The 21,191-nt window shown below is 44.5% G+C and overlaps 1 protein-coding gene across 1 annotated transcript; it reads left to right on the forward strand.

Annotated features, from left to right (window-relative positions):
* Window positions 1–1,276: 1,276 nt before the first annotated feature.
* Window positions 1,277–20,930, forward strand: PLOD1 (procollagen-lysine,2-oxoglutarate 5-dioxygenase 1). The gene is made up of 19 exons (XM_058818634.1): window positions 1,277–1,443; window positions 5,758–5,849; window positions 7,177–7,313; window positions 7,965–8,128; window positions 8,334–8,446; window positions 9,736–9,799; window positions 10,872–10,969; window positions 11,303–11,404; window positions 11,509–11,640; window positions 11,922–12,043; window positions 12,697–12,801; window positions 13,246–13,371; window positions 14,196–14,337; window positions 15,190–15,303; window positions 15,572–15,637; window positions 15,951–16,055; window positions 16,425–16,571; window positions 17,417–17,542; window positions 19,074–20,930. Exons 1-19 carry the CDS (start codon window positions 1,359–1,361, stop codon window positions 19,227–19,229), a joined length of 2,196 nt encoding a protein of 731 aa, XP_058674617.1. The 5' UTR covers window positions 1,277–1,358; the 3' UTR covers window positions 19,230–20,930.
* Window positions 20,931–21,191: the final 261 nt, after the last annotated feature.

Genomic DNA, 21,191 nt, shown 5'->3' on the forward strand with positions numbered 1-21,191 from the left:
TTTGTTTTTAACCTGAACCCTGTTATAACTGTGATTTCTGTTGATTTAAAGAGATGATTTCCTGACAGGCCTCACATAGGATCTGTGTCCGTGGTAATTCATCCTGCGGGCTCAGAAGGGTTTCCCTACATCTAAACCTTACATTCACTGCAGTGCAGAAGTGACCATAAAGCAAATGTTAATTTTAAGATATTTAACTTATTAAGACAGGAATATTTTGTTTATTCTCAGGGGCAGAATGAATCTTGAAGTCTGGGAAACTTTCTCCATGAATGAGGGTCAGAGTCAGTGCTCCTGTGGGGGTCAGGGCACCCCAGAGCAGACACAGAAATATTCCCAGTGCCCTGGATTTCCACAGCTCAATGCCTGCTTGTCCCTCTGCTCATCCACTGCCTGCTGCCCGGCCCCACAGGATCCCACACCCTTGGTGTGAAAAACGCCAATCACTTGTTTCTAAAATTTTAAAAGTTTAATAGTAATAAAATGGTTATAAAAAGAGTAATATAATTTGAGTGATAATAATTTGGACAATTGGGATTAGGACAATATGAGACAATAGAGTCAAAGAGTTACAGACAGTCTGGGTACCTCTTTCTGGGCAAAATAAGCCCGAAAAAGGACCCACGTTAACAGAGGATTAACCCTTAAAAGCAACAGCCTGTTGCATATTCATACAGCTCATCCATGATGCAGAAATTCCATTCAAACACAGGATTCTGTCTGGGCAGTGTCAACTTCTTCCTCATAATCCTGACAGCATCTTCAGGGCTGAGCGAGGCAGGAAGAAGTTCATTTCTTCTGATAATGGAGCAATAAATTCTCTTTCTCTGAAAGATTCAGGTGTCCTGTGGCTGCTATCTCGGTGCAAGTCCTTTCTTTAAAAAAAGTATCCTACACAGCATAGTTCCTATTTTAACATTTTGTTATAACCTAAAACTATATTTAACACACTACTGAAGAGAATTAATAGACCATTACTTTCTAACAGAACACGTATAATATTCACTTTAATATTTGCAAAAAGCCAATCATAAACTACGTATTTTATGATTAAATAAGTATTATTTTATGAATAAATAAGTAGAAAAATAAGTATTTTATTATTAAAAAATTACTATTTTTAATCCGCTGCAGCTCCGGGATCAAACCCACGAGCTCACCCCGCCGTTCCCTCTCTTTCCAGGATCTCGCAGCCCTGCCCCGGCTCCCTCCCGCCTCCTGCGGTGGCTGCTCGGGAGGAGGAGCCGGCTCCTCCCCGCTTCCTCCCGGGCGGGTCTGGTGCGTGGCACCGCTCCGGCAGCCGCGCTCCGTGCCGCGGGCAGCGCTCCCGGTCCGTGTGCGGGGGAGAAGCCGCCTCCATGGTGCCTCCGGCCGCGCTGCTGCTGCTCGGGGCGCTGCTGGCGCTGCTGGGGCCGGGCGGCGGCCGTGCCTCGCCTCAGGAAGGTACGGGGAGGGCTCGGGGCACCGGCAGCATTTGGGGCGTACCGGCAGCACCGGGAAGATTGGTAGCACTGGGGGGGATTGGTGGCACGGGAGGGATTGGCAGCACCGGGGGCATTGGTAGCACTGGGAGGGATTGGTAGCACTGGGAGGGATTGGGAGCACCGGGGGGATTGGTAGCACTGGGAGGGATTGGGAGCACCGGGAAGATTGGTAGCACTGGGAGGGATTGGTGGCACTGGGAGGGATTGGTGGCACGGGAGGGATTGGTAGCACTGGGAGGGATTGGTGGCACGGGAGGGATTGGGAGCACCGGGGGGATTGGTAGCACTGGGAGGGATTGGGAGCACCGGGAAGATTGGTAGCACTGGGGGGGATCGGTAACACTGGGAGGGATCGGTAACACTGGGAGGGATCGGTAACACTGGGAGGGATCGGTAACACTGGGAGGGATTGGGAGCACCGGGAAGATTGGTAGCACTGGGGGGCACCGGCAGCCTGGGGGGCATTGGCAGCACCGGGAGCCGGTAGTACGGGGGGAACCGGCAGCACTGGGGGAGCACCGGCAGCATTGGGGGCCATTGGTAGCACGGGGAGGGGATTGGTAGCACGGGGGGCTGCCCGGGGTACGGGGGGGATTGGCAGTACCAGGGGCACCGGCAGCACTGGGGGGTGACCGGCAGTTCGAGGGGGGATGCTCGGGGCACAGGGGGCACCGGCAGCACTGGGGGGGGGATTGGTGGCACTGGGGGGGACCGGCAGCTCAGGGGCCACCGGCAGCACTGGGGGGGATTGGCAGCACTGGGAGCACCGGCAGCAGTGGGAGCACCGGTAGCCCTGGGAGGGATTGGCAGCACTGGGGGCATTGGTAGCGCGGGGGATACCGGCAGCACCGGGAGCCGGCTGATGGACGGGCACTGCCGCCCCGGTGCCGCTGTGGCCTCCGTGCCCTGCCCCGGCTGCCCAACGCTGCCCAAGCCGAGCCTGCGGCACCGTGAGCAGACCTGGAGCTTCTGGCTGTGCTGAGACAGCATCATTCCAGCCCCGTGAGGGACTCTCGGTCCTTCATCCCACCTGGATCAGCCACTGCCTGGTTTTGAACTCAGGCGGTTCAAGAATTCAAGAATTTTGAATTTAGGTGGTTCAAGAATTGGGTTACAGGAGGGCGTTTGATTCCAGACTGACCGCGCTGTGACTCAAGATCAGGGATGCTCCTAAAATAGCATCAGTCTGTGTCTCCCCTCTGTAAACATTCAGTAGAAGCTCTAGAGTGGTTGGTAGAACAGCACAGGATTAGGGCAGCTTCACATTGTCAGCTGCACTGACAGAGTGGTTCATACACTGTCACTCTGCCAAGAGGTTTGGATAATTATCTCTGTCTTCATTAGAGAAGTGGCAATTAGGAGGAGATTTCATCTTGTTGTGTGTAATATTTCCCTTCACAGTGAGATTCTGGTATAACTATGTGCATTAGTTAATACAGTTAGTGTGCATCTATGGGGGTGTTGGGAGTTCCTTGGCTATAGTGGCATAATTAAAACAAAGAATCTCTGTGCTATCCTGCCTTCCTTGCCCATCCCAAATCTTCCATGGTTTTAGGAAGGTTTTAGAATGCACTAGAGATATAAAATTGAGGGCTGGGAAAGAGAATGAGGTAAATTGGTTAGGAAGAGGAATTTGGAATTACCTGTTTTCTGAGCCATCACTTTTGGCATGGCTCAAAGAGAAAATGCCACATCTTTCCTGTGCCTCAGCTTCCCCAGAGTAATATGAGAGTAATGATACCTGTCTTCTCTCTTGGATGTTCTTTTATAGCTGTGCAAAAACTCTCAACACAGTTATTTGTAGTTGATAGAATTTTTAAAAAATCTTCTGTAAATATAATACAGATATTATATTATCCACTGTTAAATTGTGCACTGATTTTTCTTTCTATTTGATCCCCATATTAATGTTATTTTCTTAGACACTGTCTTAACAGGAAGTGACACAGTAAGATTTCCCAAATCACAGCCTGAGGATAAATTCATTCCTTGTCCTGAAATACAGCTGCAGCTGTGCATTCCCTGTAGATTTAGGGCAGAAGTAAATAACTTTAATTTTTTTGTTTCTGAACTCATCTGGTCTCTGATTTTTATTCTTTATAAAAGCTCAGATGTTTACTGAATCGTTTCATTGTGATCTTGGTATCAAGGTTCCTGATCCAGTGCTTTGTTCTTACAGAATCCTTTTCACCTGTAGAGCTCTAAAACCTCCACAAGTGAGGTAAATGTCCTCTTCTGTCATTCTACAGATGGAAAAACAGGGATAGCAGGATTAGCCCCTTGTTGAATAGCAGAACCAGCAATACAGTCCAGCTCCCCTGGTTCTGAGTCCAGTGCTTGCTTTGTTTTTTGCAGCCATGCCATTATTAAATGTATTTTTACAGTTCCTAGTTGTTAGTGTGGCCCAGGGAGCCTCTGGGCCCAGGAGCCTGGCTCAGCAGAACAAGCTGCATTTCTGCATGTGGAAATTGCCTGTGATATGGGAAACTGGGATGGATCAATCTGTTTAGGGAATTTTGGAAAGTTTGCGTGTGATATTGAAAGTGGGAGAGTTTATTGCTCTGTCCTTTAAAGTATCTGTCAGCTGTGTGAGTGTTCAGCAAAATCTTTGGAAAGAAAGGAAAGAGTTAAAGCAGGAGTTGGAGGCAACATAGCTCAGCACAAACTTCAGTGCTGGGCTGGAGGAATGTCTCTTGGGATGGAAAGCTATGGCTACTGCACAGAGTTATTAGAACAGAAACTGAGCTTGGTGTCTCTGTGTCCTGCCCCACAGGAATCTGTAACTTGGGATTCTGCTGGGGATGAGAGTGGTCTTTGTACTGGTTTTTGTGCTCCTCTGAGCTCACAAACTGCATGGGGAGAACTTTTCTGTCGTAGAAACAGGACACCACTTCCTGTTCTGTGTGAGCCTTTAGCACTCATCCTGTCCAGCAAACTTTTGGCAGTCAAGTCATAAACAGCGTGTGGCTTCTTTGGGATGGCAGAACAAAAATGAATTAGTGATTTATTTAATGTGAGAGGCCTGAGATTGTGGGCTGAAATAATTGCAGAGCAGTCAGGATCCTTTGCTTTTCCCCTTTGCTTTTCCCCTTTGCTTTTCCCCTTTGCTTTTCCCCTTTGCTTTTCCCCTTTGCTTTTCCCCTTTGCTTTTCCCCTTTGCTTTTCCCCTTTGCTTTTCCCCTTTGCTTTCCTTCCTATTATCATATGCTTTCTCCCCTCATGTACTAGAATTTGAGGGTTGTCTAATAAATACAATTAGACCTCACCTATTGATTGTTCTCAATCTCTCGTCTCTTTTTTATTCTGATGCAGGTAAAGGATTTCAGGAATTTCTTTGGTAATATCTTCTTTCTTCCTGGTTTGGAGTCTTACACTTATTTTTCACTTTTGCTCCCTTTGTGAGGTGCACCTAAACTTCTAGATCCTTCCTCTCTAAGACTAGGCAGAGTATCAGTTTGGGTACATGAGGGAGATACATCTGGTACATCCATTGAAAAAAATCATTGTTCCAAAAATGCCTGCTGAGGCCAAGAAAATGTCCTTTCAGTTTTTCCTGGTATTTTCTGATGTTTAAAACGGATGGCCAGGATTGGCATTTAAGCTCTGTTGCCAGAACCTATACAAATTCCTGCTTCAGCAAAACTGTGAAGTATAACGTTTCATCATTGCAATGAGGAAAGCAGAAATTCCACGTAAAAATCATATTCCAGGGTACCACAGAGAAACTTCTGAAAGAAAACTTCAGGATTAAGTTTTATGATTTTTAAGGGACTGGAAATAAAAAGCAAGTTTGGGAGGAGAATGTAAATTAAAATTATAGCACAATTAAATTCACATTGAATATGTATGAAAAACTGGAAAATGCCTCAGGAATGGACTAGAAAATTGAAGCAGCCATGGAGAGAGAAAAATAACATTTAGTCTAATTTTTCTTTTCCCTACATCCAGGCAATGCTGAGTGACAAAAAAGCAGCTCTGTGGGGAGCAGAAAGTCAAAACTGCATTAAATTGATGACTTTCAGATGGGCATTTTGTAGTAGTGCTATTTTTTATCTTCAATTTTAATTTATTTTGTACTCTATGTGAGAGAATTGTAGCTTTCACTAGCAGGGCAAAAACCCCACTAAATACATTTTATTTTCTTTTTTTTTAATCTCAGAACTCAGGCAATGAAATTGTATCTTTACAAAATCTCTCATTTTATACCCACAATCAAGTTAGGTTGTGAAAACCACACACATTGAGTATCTCTTGTGCTTTTCCCTGTGTGCAGAAAATCTGCTGGTTCTGACTGTGGCCACCAAGCAGACTGAGGGATTCCAGCGCTTCAGGAGATCAGCCCAATTCTTCAACTACAAAATCCAGGTGATTTCTAGCACCTTCCATAGGGGTTAATTATCAAATTTGCAGGGAAATCCCCAATGAAGGAAGGAATGATGCATCTGACTCCATCTTATCAGGCTAATTAATTACTTTAATATACTGTATTATTCTATATTATATTACATTATATTGTATTATATATAAACTGAATCTGCCAAGCACTCAACTCCACACAACTGTACAGAATTTTGTGACTGTCAGCCAACAGTCCTGACACACACACACGCCCTGATAGGCCAAGGAAACAAAACACCATCACTTTGGGTAAACAATCTCCATTTTGCATTCTACTTTGGCACAGCAAATGATGAGAATTGTTTTTCCTTTCTCTGAGGTTCAGAGAATGTGAAACCCAGAAATATTCTTGGGAAGAATTGCGCCTTGCTTTTCTCTGTGAAGAGGAATGTGGCGACAGTTGGTCAAAGGGAATTTCAAATTGTGGAATGGGTCAGATTTGGCCCCACAGTGATTAAATGAAAGCTCAAAAGGGGACACACATATCTTCTCAGCTGGCTGAAAAGTGCTGTGACTGGGTCATTTCTGCAGTGTCCTGAGTGTTGGCTTGAGATGGGATCCATAACTCCTGCTCAAGGGAGCCTCATGGCACTTTTGCATTGCACTGCCAGGACACACAGTACAGAGTGTGCTCCTGTCCCTGTGGCCAGGAGTGCTTTGTGTTACCTTGTGACACTGATTGTCCAGCCCAGAGACTGGATCAAAGGCTGCCTAGTCCTTTTGTCCTGGGGCTGTTATTTTTGCTGTGATTTGCACTGGGAGTTATCAGAACCACTAAGTTTGTGGGTTCTGGTTCTTTCCTGTGAGCCTTGCTGGGAAAGTGCCCTGTTGAGGTGACCCTGTGTGGCATTCACATTTTCTGGAAAAATCCCTTCTCCCAGGATTTTTCTCCTGGGAAGCTGAGAAGCCTCAGAGAAAAAGAAAACAGTTGTTGTCTCATTTGATTCTCCTGTATTTTGCTGCTTTGGAATGTGTTTGGAGATTGTTTACCCACAGGTGATTGTTTCACTGCATTCTGCTGTGAGTTGTTTTCACTCTTTGACCAATCTGGGCCAAGCTGTGTTGGGGCTTTGGAAAGAGTCACAAGTTTTCATTATTATCTTTTTAGCCTTCTGTAAGTATCCTTTCTGTATTCTTTAGTAGAGTTTAGTTCAGAATTCTTTAATATAATATAGTACCATAAAATAATAAGTTAGCCTTTTGAGAACATGGAGTCAGATTTATCATTCCTTCTATCATCTAGGGGGAATGCAAATACAATAACTACAATAACCCTGTGCCTGTTGTTGTGCAGGTGCTGGGGCTGGATGAGGAGTGGCAGGGTGGAGATGACCAGCAGCCAGCTGGAGGGGGGCAAAAGGTTCGTCTCCTCAAGTCAGCTCTGAAGCAGTATGGGGATAAGAAGGATTTGATCATCCTTTTTGTGGAAAGGTAATGGTTTGCAAAGAATTTGCCATGAACTGAATCTTACAGTGGTTTGGATGGGTTCTCACTGAAAAGAAATGAACTGTGAGATCGATTGCTTTTGGAAAGTATGTCCAGATATCTGGTTGTTTTTGGGTTTTTTTTGTTTTTTTTTTTTTTTTTTCCCCTGAATTCTCTGTGGTTTCTTGGGAATTACTCAGAGCTGCATCCGTGGCAGTTGGGAAGGGCTGATCAGAACAGGCTGATGCCAATTCCTGCATGAAGTTGATAGTGTTGTGCCTGATTCTGCCACAGTGGAATTTGGCTGCCTCCATCTGCAGAGAATGAGCAGACAATTTCTTTGGAACTGGGCAGGCTTTTCTTACCAGAGTTATTTGTTTTATAAGGTGAAGTAGGCTGCAGCACATCCTGAGAGCCAAGAATTAGTCTCCAGAGAGGTGAAGAGAGAAAAGGAAGGGTTGGAGTCTCAGTGTCTTTTCATATGCCCAGCATACAAATAAAACTACACTTTAATTAATTGCATTACCAAAAATGTAATACTGTTAAACAGAACTAAAAGAAAGGGATTCCCAAAGAATTAGTTTCTAGAAACTTTTCTCAATGACATGTTTTTCTGACTCCTTTCCTTTTGTCCTTTTTTTGTCTGTCTCTCTCTAGCTATGATGTGCTCTTTGCTTCAGGCCCCACAGAACTGCTGAAGAAGTTCAAACAAGCCAAAAGCAAGGTGGTTTTCTCAGCAGAGAATTACATCTATCCTGACAGAAAGCTGGAAGCCAAGTACCCTCAGGTGCGAGATGGAAAGCGCTTCCTGGGTTCTGGAGGTGAGACACAGAGCTTGCTTTCAGCTTTCTCCTCCTGCTTGACCTCTGTGGGAGAAGTGGCAAAGCAAACTGAAAATTGATGAGTCTCTGCAGCAACAGGGTGTAGTGAGATTTCATGTGAGAGAAGTGAAAGTACGTGGATACAGGAGTACTTCTATTTTTTGGTCACCTGGGTGGAAACACCTCCTCATCCTTATTCCCACAGGTTTCATAGGTTATGCTCCAAACCTGAAGAAGCTTGTGGAGGACTGGAAAGGAGAGGATGATGACAGTGACCAGCTCTTCTATACAAGAATCTTCTTGGATCCACAAAAAAGAGTAGGTGTATCTAGATTCTGGGTTTGGGAAATTTTGCATTCTAGCCAGTACCCCCATTTTCTGTTATTAGCAGTTTTTATATTTAAGCATAAAATGTGAATGGGAAGAGAGATGTCTGAAAACAAGTCTCACTGGAGACTCATATCATTATCTGTAGGTGCTGGTGTTTAAAGCCATTGAGTGTGGAGGAACTAAGCAGCCTCCTCCCAGGGGATGTGAAACTGCAGAGTGCAGTGCTGCCTTAGAGACAGCCAGCCTAGCACTGAAATACATTCTGTAACATCCTACAGAAGCCTGGAATGGACCCTGGAAGCAGCACTGTGATTCCAGCACCATGCAGTGCACTGGCCAGACCATGCAGGTCATTCTGGTTCTGGTGTCCCTGCCCAGCTGGGCATTACAGAGGCCAGTCTGTCCCTGGGGAACTCAAACCGTAACAGCAGTTAAATCAAGAGGGAACATTTGGAATAGGGAACTGCTATCAGACTAGAGAGACACTTGAAATTTTTTGCCAGCAAGGCTGGTAGAAAATTTAGAACAGCTGGTAGAAAATTTACAACTTTTTTAGTTCCCCAAATCTGAGTATGGCCTTTGATACTTTCACATGAGCAGTCCCTTTAATCTTCTTGTCTGCAGTTCTGGCCTTGTGCCATGCAAGGGCTGAGTAATTCCCCTGACTTGGCACTCAGACAGTGGATGTTAGCACCCTGCTGTCCTTTCCAGTAATCCATCTTACTGATGCCTGCAGGGACACAGAATTCTGTAAAGTCAGAGCTGCATTTTAGTCCCACTCAGTCAGAGTGTGACTTGCAGCAGGGGATTTAAAACAAAGATTGCACAAGCTGATCTTGCACCTTCCTGTCCTGTGGTTTGACACTGCTGCCTAGGGGTCACACTTGCCCTGTGGATGGAAGGCAAGAAACTTTTCACAGCAGATGTTTTTTCTATCTGGCATTCCTGTGTATTTTTTGTATTCTGGTTTATATGACTGTGTGCAAGTCTACTTCATTCATGTGACGCAGATTTATTGACACACCCACAACAGCTTTAAAAAAGGAGGAGAGGGGGTTTGCACAGTTTTGCCTAATAGAATATATTTAACTTGTTCTTGAAAATGGTGAACTGTCCCAGATTTGAATGAAAATTATGATTATCTGGCAATGTTCAAGGTTTCAGAGTTTGTAGATTTTACATATGACTATAGGAATGGGATATTTTCACAGAGCATAGGGTCTGTTGTATGTAAAGAATGTGTTCTAATTAAGGTTGTTTATCTAATTTTTTTAAAGGAAAGTATCAACATCAGTCTGGACCACAGAAGCCGGATCTTCCAAAACCTAAATGGGGCATTAGGTGAGATGGAAGGAAGGAGCTCATTTCTCCTTGGAATGCAACTTGCATGTTGACACCAGAATAAAGTTATGGCTGAAGGGATTGTATTTCAGAAATGGCTGTCCCCACAGAAAAAACTTTAGTAAAAGTCTGTGCCAGAGTTCTGGGATGTGTTTGCAATTCCATTGAGACCAGCTACGTTCTCATTGCAATTCCTTCTCCACTTGAGGGAATGCAGGTCAGGTTTTTCATCTCACACCTTGCAGCCCCTTTGATCTCCAGGCATGTCAGATTGCATTAGCCTTGGGGATTGAAACTGGGAGGGACTTGCAGTGCAAGTAATAACACAGAGCCCTGCCTAGGGCTGCCTGCCTTTCTGCTTCAGAGCCATGCTGGAATGCCAAGGGAGGTGAGAAGCAGCCAGATATGCCTGTGAGCACTCCCTGGCTGTACCAGGCTTCTGACCTGACCTGCTCATTGATTTTGCTAGTCCTGGCAAGAGGGATTCACTTACTTTCCTAGCAATGCTGCCTAATGTTTTCAGTCTTGCACGTTCCATCTTTATTTTGGTCAAGTAAAAAGTGATAATGGCAGTGTAGTGTTTGGCTCCTGTGCTCAGTATATCAGACTGCAGCTTGTATCTGTGCTAGTCCTTTTTCCAAAGGATTTTGTATGGTTGTGTTGAGGAAACGTCCTCAGCGTCCTCAATGATCAAATGGACTTTTGTGAGGGGTGACAAAGAGAGACATCAGGTGCATAGAACACTGAGGTGAGAAGGGCCTGAGTCCTCCCATCAATAGCTGTCCCTGTCATCAATAGCTGCTCCTCGCTGCCAGTTTTGAAATAACCTGTCAGTATGGATTCTGCCAATTCCCAGTCATTGTCCAGCTTCCCAGGCATCCTCCTGTTACTTCACAGGATCATTCTGGATATTTTTTTCTCCTTTAAAGATTTTGTCTGTAGGCCTTAAACTACTTGTGCACGGTTATCCGTTGTCCACACTTTCATCTTTCAGCAGTTTTTCTGTATAAATGAGGCATCGTGCTTCTAATTATCAATAAAATCCTTAACATGATGGTAATGTCATTTCCAGATGAGATAGTTCTGAAGTTTGAAAACGCACGAGTGAGAGCAAGAAACTTGTTGTATGACACTCTGCCTGTGGTGATCCATGGAAATGGACCCACCAAGGTAAGTGGACTGTCCTGAGGGAAAGATTTGTTCTGTGTTTTTTGCAAAGTGACCCTTTAGGCTCCGTGGATCAGGTTACTGCCTCCACATAGACTGACTTTCCCTTTGTAGATTTATATTTGAGAAACAATAATAATATAATAATAATAACAATAATATAATATAATCATAGCAGCAAGATGGATCTGGTTCAAAGAACCACATGTGGTTGGATTTTCAGATTCTTTAGTTCATGGAGAAGGTTAACAAAGTTCAAATATGACCCCACAGTGGGGATGCACACAAAGAAACTCCTGTCCTCTAATGCATAATCTGGCAAACTTCCTTTTGCAGCTGCAGCTGAACTACCTGGGAAACTACATTCCTCAGGTTTGGACATTTGAGACTGGCTGCACGGTGTGTGATGAGGGTCTGCGAAGCCTCTCAGGGTTTAAGGTAAGGCTGCTGTATTTATTCCAAACTCTCAAAACAATTCTTACAGTTCTGTGTCTGATGTTGAGCATGACTCACCACTGCTCTCCTCTTGTCCCTGAATGCAGGATGAGGCATTGCCAATGATTCTGATTGGCGTTTTCATCGAGCAGCCCACCCCATTCCTCTCCCAGTTCTTCTTGCGGCTTCGTAACCTCCATTACCCAAAGCAGCGAATCCAGCTCTTCATTCACAACCATGTAAGTGAAGTGATGGTCTTAGCAAATGTGGGGAAAATGTACACCTCATCCTCTACTCTAGGCACTTTTGCAGCCTTGGGCTAGACTTCCAGGCTGTGTAATCACAGTATTTATCTGCAATGGCACCCACAGGATTGCATAATTGTCTGCAGTGACATCACCCAGCTGTAAATGTGTGAAAATGGGCTTAAGAGCTGTTGCCCAGCTACTCATTTTGAAGGCAAGAGGCTGAGTGGCATGGATGAGCCCATCTTAAGTGTTTTTCCTTACTTTTGGAATAGGAGGAACATCACTTGATGGAGGTGGACTCCTTTGTAGAGGAGCATGGCAAAGAATATCTTGCTGTCAAAGTGATCGGGCCAGATGATGAGGTGGAGAATGCTGAGGCACGTAACTTGGGCATGTAAGTGAAGAAGCCATACATGACAGCTGGCAGAGACAGCCTGTGTCCAAACTAAAGCATTTGTTTGTTCTCAGGATCATCCCTATCAAGTGATTGCTCTTATTTTCTCAGTCACCCTTTCAGTTTCTCTAGCATTAACTCTGATGCCCTTATATATTGGGAAAAAATCAACTTCCCTACCAGCTCACTTGTCCAGTTTCAGGAACTAAGTTCTCACTGGTCCTTTGCTCTGACAGAAGGGTAGCCCTGTATCTCCTGTCCTCATCTATATACCCAGACACAGAGCACAAAGGATATGCACCCAAATCTCTGAAGAGGAGGAGTGCTGTGGCAAAACTAAGAACTAGTGGGAGGGTATCTTCCTGTCTGTGATCAGGAGGTGTGGATTTGGGCCAGCTGTAGATGGGAACCTCTTCAGTTTGAGCTGAAGAAACATTTAGTTTGCTAAATATGATTTTGGCTGTGTCTCATATCAGTTATTGGATACTGAATCTGATATGCTTGTACTATGCTGGCCCTCTAGGTTGTTACATTAAACCAAATTTCTCAGAGCACCCAGAAGACATTTAGACTACAAGGTGAAGGAATTCTTGGTGCTCTGTCCTTTGTCTTCCTCTGGTTTAGGATGTGACTTTCCTTTTCTCTGCCTGCAGGGATTTGTGCAGGAGGGATCCTGACTGTGACTATTACTTTAGCCTGGATGCTGAGGTAGTTCTGAAGAACAAAGAGACTCTGAGGATCCTGATTGAACAGAACAAGTGAGTTCTTTGGTCTGAGCAATGCTTACTGCTCGTCTCACATGAGGAATTCAGTGCACATCCCTGAGATGTTTAGGGAACCAGGAGAGCTGTGCCAGAGATGTTAGCCAAATATCTATTATGTGTTGTTGTTTTGGTTTTTTTTTTTTTCACTGTAATTGTAGTCCCTGGATTTTAGGCAGGGGATGTAAATCATCCTTAGCTTTGTTTTTATACAGTCACTAGAACAAATTGGATTCTAACAGACCTGGTGCAGTTAGAGAGGAGATTGGGACCCTATTTACCCTTTCTTACGTGGCATTTCATTCCAGCAGAGTTAACAAAACAGCAGCTCTGTAAGTGAGGGAGGAAACAGCTCTTACAGTACTGTGGTTTGTAAATATTTTCCTTTTCTTCCTGTGGTAACATCCTGTCCTGCAATTCCTTTTTCCTTCATGCCTCCAGGCTGGTGATTGCCCCCCTGGTAAGCCGTCATGAGAAGCTGTGGTCCAATTTCTGGGGAGCCCTGAGCCCCGATGGATACTACGCCCGCTCGGAAGATTATGTGGATATTGTTCAAAGGAGGAGAGTGTGAGTGTGCAAAGAGAGCTTTTTCCTGATAAAATCTCTCAAATGTAAAGTTTCCTGCAGCACATTGTCATCAAATTGATGTCCAAGAACCAGAGAGTGCAAATGTCTTTGTGTATAGGAAAGGAAAATAAATCTCTGCTCCTATTTGGAAGTTTTATATTCTCCCCTGAGCAGACACAACAACATACTTGGGACAGACTTATAATCAGAGTAAAGGTTTGAGAGTGCTGACTGCTGAAATCATCTCATCTTACTCATGTCATGTTTTCCCACCTGGGGTTTATGGTTAGTGTGATTCTTAAAGTCCTGTAAAGTGCTGTTTTAATCTCTGTCAGATCAATTTTCAGGTGATCTTTGAATAGAAAATTCACAAAATTGAGTTGTTGATTCATTCATATTCTTGAGGGACCCTCTTTTTTTATAGGCCACTATAAATTTTTTTTATTTACTGGCCTATAAAAAAGAGGGACCCTCTTTTATATAGGCCAGTAAATGCTGGAAATCAGCTTATGCACTTTTGACTGTTTCAGTTTCTTTAAATCACTGGAAAAAATATGTTGATCTCTCTGGGAAGAGATTCAAGCCACTAATTACATCCCTAGCAAAAACACACAGTAGCAATTATTTGCTTTCCTGGTGGACTAGCATTTGTGCAGCTTAAAAGCTGTGGGGCAATATAAGTGATTTTTTCTGGAATGCCAATCTCTATTGGTATGGTTTTCTTCCTACTGTTCTGAGCTGGCTCATTTAGGCAAGCCTGGCTGGTGCTGCAGTGCTGCCTGTCATCCTTAGTGCTATCTCACTTTTCTTCTGCTGTGTTTCAGTGGGCTCTGGAACGTTCCCTACATCAGCAGTGTTTACATGGTTAAAGGCAAGGCTCTGCGCTCGGAGCTGGAGCAGGGGGATCTGTTCCACGGTGGCAAGCTGGATGCTGACATGGCTCTGTGCCACAACATTCGCAGCCAGGTCAGTCCAGGAGAGAGCCTGCCAGGGGAGAGCTGCCTGCCAGCCTCAAGGGGACAGGATTAAGCAGTTTCAAGGCATTCAGCTCTGCCAGGGCAGGGAGAGGGTGAACTTGTACCAGTCAGTACAGTCCAGACTTTAAAACAGCATGGCGTTTCTGTCTTGCTGTGAAATGATGTGTAGCCTTGGGCCACTAAATGTAAATAACTCTTACTAGTCAGTACAGTGCAGATTTTGGAATAGTTTGGGATTTCTGTCTTGCTGTGAAATGATGTGTAACCGTGGACCACTAAATGCAAATAACTCATACTAGTCAGTACAGTGCAGACTTTGGAACAGCATGGAATTTCTGTCTTGCTGTGAAATGATATGTAGCCATGGACCACTAAATGCAAATAACTCATACTAGTCAGTACAGTGCAGACTTTAGAACAGCATGGAATTTCTGTCTTGCTGTGAAATGATATGTAGCCATGGACCACTAAATGTAAATAACTCATACTGGTCAGTACAGTGCAGACTTTGGAACAGCTTGGCATTTCTGTCTTGCTGTGAAACCTTGTGTAGCCATGGACCACTGAATGTGGATAATATTTGTGTTCTTAGGCCTTTTCAGGACTGCTCTAAATGGGATTGATAGGGTAAGAAGGAAGACCCTAATCTCACAGCTGCCTGGCTGACAGGACACAGAATTACTGTCTCTGTAACCCTTCAGAGTTTCTCATATCCAGGGTGGAAATAAAATGAATGAATGAATAGAATGAATAAATGAACAGCTTGGAGAACTGTCCAGTGCTTGGTTTCACAGTGGCTCTCAGAAATGTGAGGCCTTTATTATTTCTTTCCATCCTGCAGGGAGTCTTTATGTACCTGACAAACCAGCATCAGTTTGGGCACATACTGTCCCTGGAGAATTACCAGACAAGTCACCTCCACAATGACCTCTGGCAAATATTCAGCAATCCTGAGGTGAGATAACCTGCACACTCAAAAGACACAGCAAAGTGGGAAAATTTGATATTAGTTTCATCACTGTGGGAAGCCCAGGCTTTGTAATAATGGTGACTCTCAGGTGGGATGAGGAGCACAGGCACAAAATTTGAAGAGAAAATTTTGGGACTTATAACACATGGATCAAAGCCTGTGAAATACTGCTTGCATGAGTGCCTGGCCTTTTATTACCTTTTTAAGGAGGAGCCCCACAGAAATTACTGGTTTGCTTATCTTCTAATTGCAGGATTGGAGAGAAAAGTACATCCATGAAAACTACACAGCAGCTCTGAAAGGGAAATTGGTGGAAATGGTAAGAAAACATCACTCTTATCCATCAGAATGGGAAATGAACTTTAGGACAATGCTTTATCAATATTATTGTAATTCTCAGGAATAAGCAGTTGAACATAGGAAACATGACCTTGAAATACTTTTAGAGCTAAATCATTCCAGCTCTCCTAAGTGGGAGTGGGGCACATAAATCATAAGACAAATTTCTATCCTCAATATTTTAGTTTCCTTCCACTTCCTCAGTCTACACTCATTTTAGCATTACTTCTTTTGCCTTAAACAAACTTCTTTTGTCCTCGTTTCTGCTGTTCTCACCTGTCTGCTGTCTGCAGCCCTGCCCAGATGTTTACTGGTTCCCCATCTTCACTGACACTGCCTGTGATGAGCTGGTGGAAGAAATGGAACATTATGGCCAGTGGTCCACAGGTGACAACACAGTAAGTAAAGTCAGGAGCTCTTTTGATTTCTGGGATACACCATTTTCTGGGCATAGCTGGTTATCCTGTGGGAAGGCATTAGATCCTAAATTAAACCAAAAAAGTAGAGACAATACTTTATTTTGCTCCTGATTAATTCTGATTTTTCCCTGAATCCTCTTTAGTGTCCTCTGAAGTTCTAGTGTTCAGCCTCTCTGATGGTAATATTGCTTCCCTTAGGGTTTAATTATGGTTTGAAATGAGCTTTCCATCCTGCAAATTCCGATAAACAAACATCATATTTATTTGTAGTTACCAGGAACAAGTACTTTTCATTCCTGAACTCCAGGGTTCCCATCTTTACGGGTGTTTGTGCTGATTCTATTTCAGGACAGCAGAATACAAGGAGGATATGAGAATGTCCCAACTATTGACATACACATGAACCAAATAGGCTTTGAAAGAGAATGGTATAAGTTTCTTCTGGACTATATTGCACCCATCACAGAGAAGCTGTACCCAGGATACTACACCAAGGTATGTCTGTTGTATGCAGGGCAACCCCAAAGTCTGGGAATGATTGGCATCTGACTCCATTGATTCAGAATGCTGAACAATTGCTTTATTAAAAGTATATTATATTACGTTATACTATACTATATTAAATGTATACGTATTAAATATAAATATTTACATATACTATGTATATATATAGTATATATATGTATTAATATATATACACTATACTTATATATATTTAGTATATATATTTAATAGTATATATAGATATACTATTAAGTATATATATATAAAATATATACATATACTATACTGTATTAAAGAGATAGTATACTAAAGAGATACTAAAAGGATACTAAAGAAAAACTTGTGACTGTCTCCAGACAATCAGGACACAGCTTGGACCTAATAGGCCAATTAATATAAACAACCATCACCAGAATCCAATTACCAGATCCTTCAGGTAAACAATCTTCCTAACACATTCCTCATGTGCATAAACAACAGGAGCAGTGAACAGAGATAAGAATTCTCTTCTCTCTGTGCTTTTCACTGCCTTCCCAGGAAAAATCCTTGGGAAAGCTTGTGCTTGCTGCTCTCTGTAAAGAGAGCTGAGGCCACAGTTGGTCAGCTCCTCCAACAATACACACACTATTTCCCAGCACAGAGGAATTGACCCTGCAGTGTGACCCAAGTATGTGCATTAGGAGATAGGCAATTTCTCAATGACATTCTTCTGCCTGATTTTTGCCTTTCTCCTTTAGCAGTGGGATGCAGTTTCAGTGTCACACCCTGCTCTGCAGCTCAGAAGCCCCAGACCACTGTAGCCCTCTAACAGAGAGCTCTTTGTCCTTCTCTCTCAGACCCAGTTTGAGCTGGCCTTTGTGGTTCGCTACAAACCTGACGAGCAGCCATCCCTGGTGCCTCACCACGACGCCTCCACCTTCACCATCAACATTGCCTTGAACAGGGTGGGCATTGACTACGAGGTGAGTGCCTGCCAGGGCTTCAGGAGTGCAGCACAGCTCCTGCAGCAGCTGAAAACCCTGCCCTGATCCACATCAGGCTGCACACAAACCCTGCCCTGATCCACATCAGCCTTCTTTACACTAAGTATTACAATTAATGGCTTTAAGACTTCATGGGAGGCTGTTTGGGTCCAATCCAGCTTGCTATGGACCCCAGCCCACACAAGAAGCACTCTTCTCCATGTGGGGACAAAGTCCTATTTTATTTCCTTGATAGGAGACAGCAGATCATCCAGGTGACTTCCCCCTAAGCTGCAAAAAAGAGGGCGATACTTCATGGCAGGAGACTTTTAAGCACCTTCCCTGAGGTGCTTTTTCCAAGCTGATGTGTCTCATGTTCCCCCAGGGAGGAGACTGATGTGTCTCTAGTGTCTCTTGTGGAGGCTGATGTGTCTCTGGTGTTCCCACCAGGGAGGAGGCTGATGTGCACTTGTGTCCCACCAGGGAAGAGGCTGATGTGTCTCATGTTCCCCTGGGGAGGAGGCTGATATGTCCAGTTGTGTTACCACCAGGGAGGAGGTTCATGTGTCCCTTGTGTCCCACCAGGGAGGAGGCTGATGTGTCTCATGTTCCCACCAGGGATGAGGCTCATGTGTCTCTGATGGAGGCCCCCCAGGGAGGAGGCTGATATGTCCCTTGTGTCCACCAGGAAAGAGGCTGATGTGTCTCATGTTCCCCCAGGAAGGAGGCTGATACGTCCAGTTGTGTTACCACCAGGGAGGAGGTTCATGTGTCCCTTGTGTCCCCCCTAGGGAAGAGGCTGATGTGTCTCATGTTCCCACCAGGGAGGAGGCTCATGTGTCTCTGATGGAGGCCGATGTGTCTCTTGTAGAGGCTCATGTGTCCCTTGTGTCCCCCCAGGGCAGAGGCTGATGTGTCTCTGGTGTCCCACCAGGAAGGACACTGATGTGTCCCTTGCAGAGGCTGACGTGTCTCTGACTGTCCATTTGTCCCCCAGGACGGAGGCTGTGTCTCTGGTGGAGGCTGATGTGTCTCTGGTGTCCCTTGTGGAGGTTCATGTGTCCCTTGTGTCCCCCAGGGCGGAGGCTGATGTGTCCCTTGTGGAGGCAGATGTGTCTCTGACTGTCCATTTGTCCCCCAGGGCAGAGGCTGTGTCTCTGGTGTCCCTTGTGGAGGTTCATGTGTCCCTTGTGTCCCTGGTGGAGGCTGACGTGTCTCTGACTGTCCCTTGTGTCCCCCAGGGCGGAGGCTGTGTCTCTGGTGGAGGCTGATGTGTCTCTGGTGTCCCTTGTGTCCCTGGTGGAGGCTGACGTGTCTCTGACTGTCCCTTGTGTCCCCCAGGGCAGAGGCTGTGTCTCTGGTGGAGGCTGATGTGTCTCTGGTGTCCCTTGTGTCCCTTGTGGAGGCAGATGTGTCTCTGACTGTCCTTGTGTCCCCCAGGGCAGAGGCTGTGTCTCTGGTGTCCCTTGTGGAGGTTCATGTGTCCCTGGTGGAGGCTGACGTGTCTCTGACTGTCCCTTGTGTCCCCCAGGGCGGAGGCTGCCGCTTCCTGCGCTACAACTGCTCCATCCGAGCCCCGAGGAAGGGCTGGAGCCTGATGCACCCCGGCCGCCTGACGCACTACCACGAGGGGCTGCCCACCACCAGGGGCACCCGCTACATCGCCGTGTCCTTCATCGACCCCTAGGGCTCTGCTGCCCTGGCCCTGGCCCTGCTCACGGCTGACTTTGAGTAGAAACAGGGAATGTCGCTGAGAGCTCCTGAGGTGTTGTTCAGAGCTACTTGGATTCGATTTTTATATGGTTTTTGATGTGATTTTTAATGATATTCTAAGACTCCGCTGCTGGAGGACTTCACTCTCTGATGCTGCAGGTAATATCTAGGAATATTGCTGTAGAAGTCCAGAGGAGATTTTGTGCCTTCATTTTTGATTCTGCTCCTCATCCACTGTTTCTTGAAAGAGCTGTTTACTTGAACTTTCATCAGTGATTCATTGGCTTTAAAAAATGGTTTTTTGGAATGGAAATCCAGCTTTTTTGAGGCAAGTTGCAAGCTGGAAGCCTCATTTCATCCACAACATACACAGGACTGGATGTTACACAATAATTCCTGGACATTTTTCCAAATATAAACCAATCAGGGAGCTGACTCCAGGAGTCATAACAGTTAAGTGTCACACCAAATGAAGCTGAGTTGGAAGATCCTGAAGATCATCTGATTCCTTACCTCTTTGCTGTCCTTGCAAGCAAATCACAAAGTTCAATGTGGCAACATAGGTGCTTCTGGTGAGCTAAGGGAAGGTCCTCTGATAGTGCTTTACCTCTGGGTTGGACTGAAGAGATTAAAAACCTCCCTTACCTTCTGTTTCTCCAGATAAGAGCAGCAGGCATACCCACACAAATTCATGCCATATCAATGTGTAGATTAAATCTAAGAAAGGGAAGGGTGGGAACAGCTCCATCAGTCAGGGGGGCTTCTCTCAGAATTGTCTGTTCTATACCATGTTACAATAGCCAAAAACTCTGATCAATGTCTGCACAACAACCCAGAGGTCTTTGGTGGCCTCATTCCATTTGTCAGAGATTGTTTTAATAATTTTCTTTGATGGTCCATTCACTTTAGATGGAAAGAGCTGCCCTCTGGTTCTTAGAGGAAATAATTATTCAGTGTTTTTATTATTTGAGATTGAAAACCAAAACACTCCATTGCAGAAGCTTCTCCAGTGGGGTCAAGGCTGATAGAAATGAGTGCTTGGGAAGTGCTGAGAGATTGGAGTGAACCAGTAGTTATAAAAATATAGAGATATGTACACTAGACCTGTGGTTAGAGAGTGAAGGGGCAGAACCCTTTTCTGCATGTGCCTGTGGGATACCTGCTCTGCTTATCAGACACCATTATGCCAGAATAGTGTGTTTCACAAGCAATAAATTCATACAGTGATTGTCCTTAGGGAAAAAATAATAATTATGTGCCTTTTAGTTGTGTGTCTCCAGCTTCTGCTGCCTGATTATCAGAGTAGAGCCCTTCTTCTGGGATGGGTCACTCTAATGGGGCAGAACAGCTTCAGACATGGAAGGGGACAGACAGATTTCCCAACTGCTTTCCTTGAGCTTTTTAGGTCTGTTTTGAGGCCATACACTCACCTGTGCCCAGGAGAGAGAAATCCAGGCAGGGGCAAGCATTTGAGAAGTAAAATTGTACTTAAAGTCGTGTTACGTGAAATGCAGAACTGCCTGTAACAAAACAATTGATCAGCAAGTCAGAGATGTCCAAAATGTGTGTTATGTATTTATTCTGCAGCAGTTATTTTGTTTGACTTGGGGTTTTTTTTTGTAGTTTTTGTTTGTTTGTTTGTTTGGTTTGGTTTTTTGGGGGTTGGTTTTTTTTGTTTTTGGGGTTTTTTTGCTGTTTTGTTTTGGGGGTTTTTTTGGGTTTTTTTTTTTTTGTTTTATTTTGGGGGTGGTTTTGGTTTTTTTTTTTTTTTGTTTGGAGCTTTTTTTGTTTTGGTTTTTGTTAGTTTGGTTTTTTTCTTGGTTTTTGTATTGGTTTTGGGTTTTTTGGTTTTTGAGGGCTTTTTTTGTTCAGTGTTTTGGTTTCGGTTTTTTTTGTGGGTTTTTTTTCTTGGGTGTTTGGTTTTGGGGTTTGTTTT

The sequence above is a fragment of the Ammospiza caudacuta genome, chromosome 22, assembly GCF_027887145.1.
Source record: "Ammospiza caudacuta isolate bAmmCau1 chromosome 22, bAmmCau1.pri, whole genome shotgun sequence".
Classification (NCBI taxonomy): domain Eukaryota; kingdom Metazoa; phylum Chordata; class Aves; order Passeriformes; family Passerellidae; genus Ammospiza; species Ammospiza caudacuta.

Bases quoted from the DNA above. Each gene is read 5' to 3' on its own strand.
- PLOD1 (XM_058818634.1), top strand. From the start codon at position 1,359: ATGGTGCCTCCGGCCGCGCTGCTGCTGCTCGGGGCGCTGCTGGCGCTG. The intron at 13,372-14,195 runs GTGAGTGTGCAA...GCTGTGTTTCAG, and splicing joins ATTGTTCAAAGGAGGAGAGT to TGGGCTCTGGAACGTTCCCT. The intron at 16,572-17,416 runs GTATGTCTGTTG...CTTCTCTCTCAG, and splicing joins ACCCAGGATACTACACCAAG to ACCCAGTTTGAGCTGGCCTT.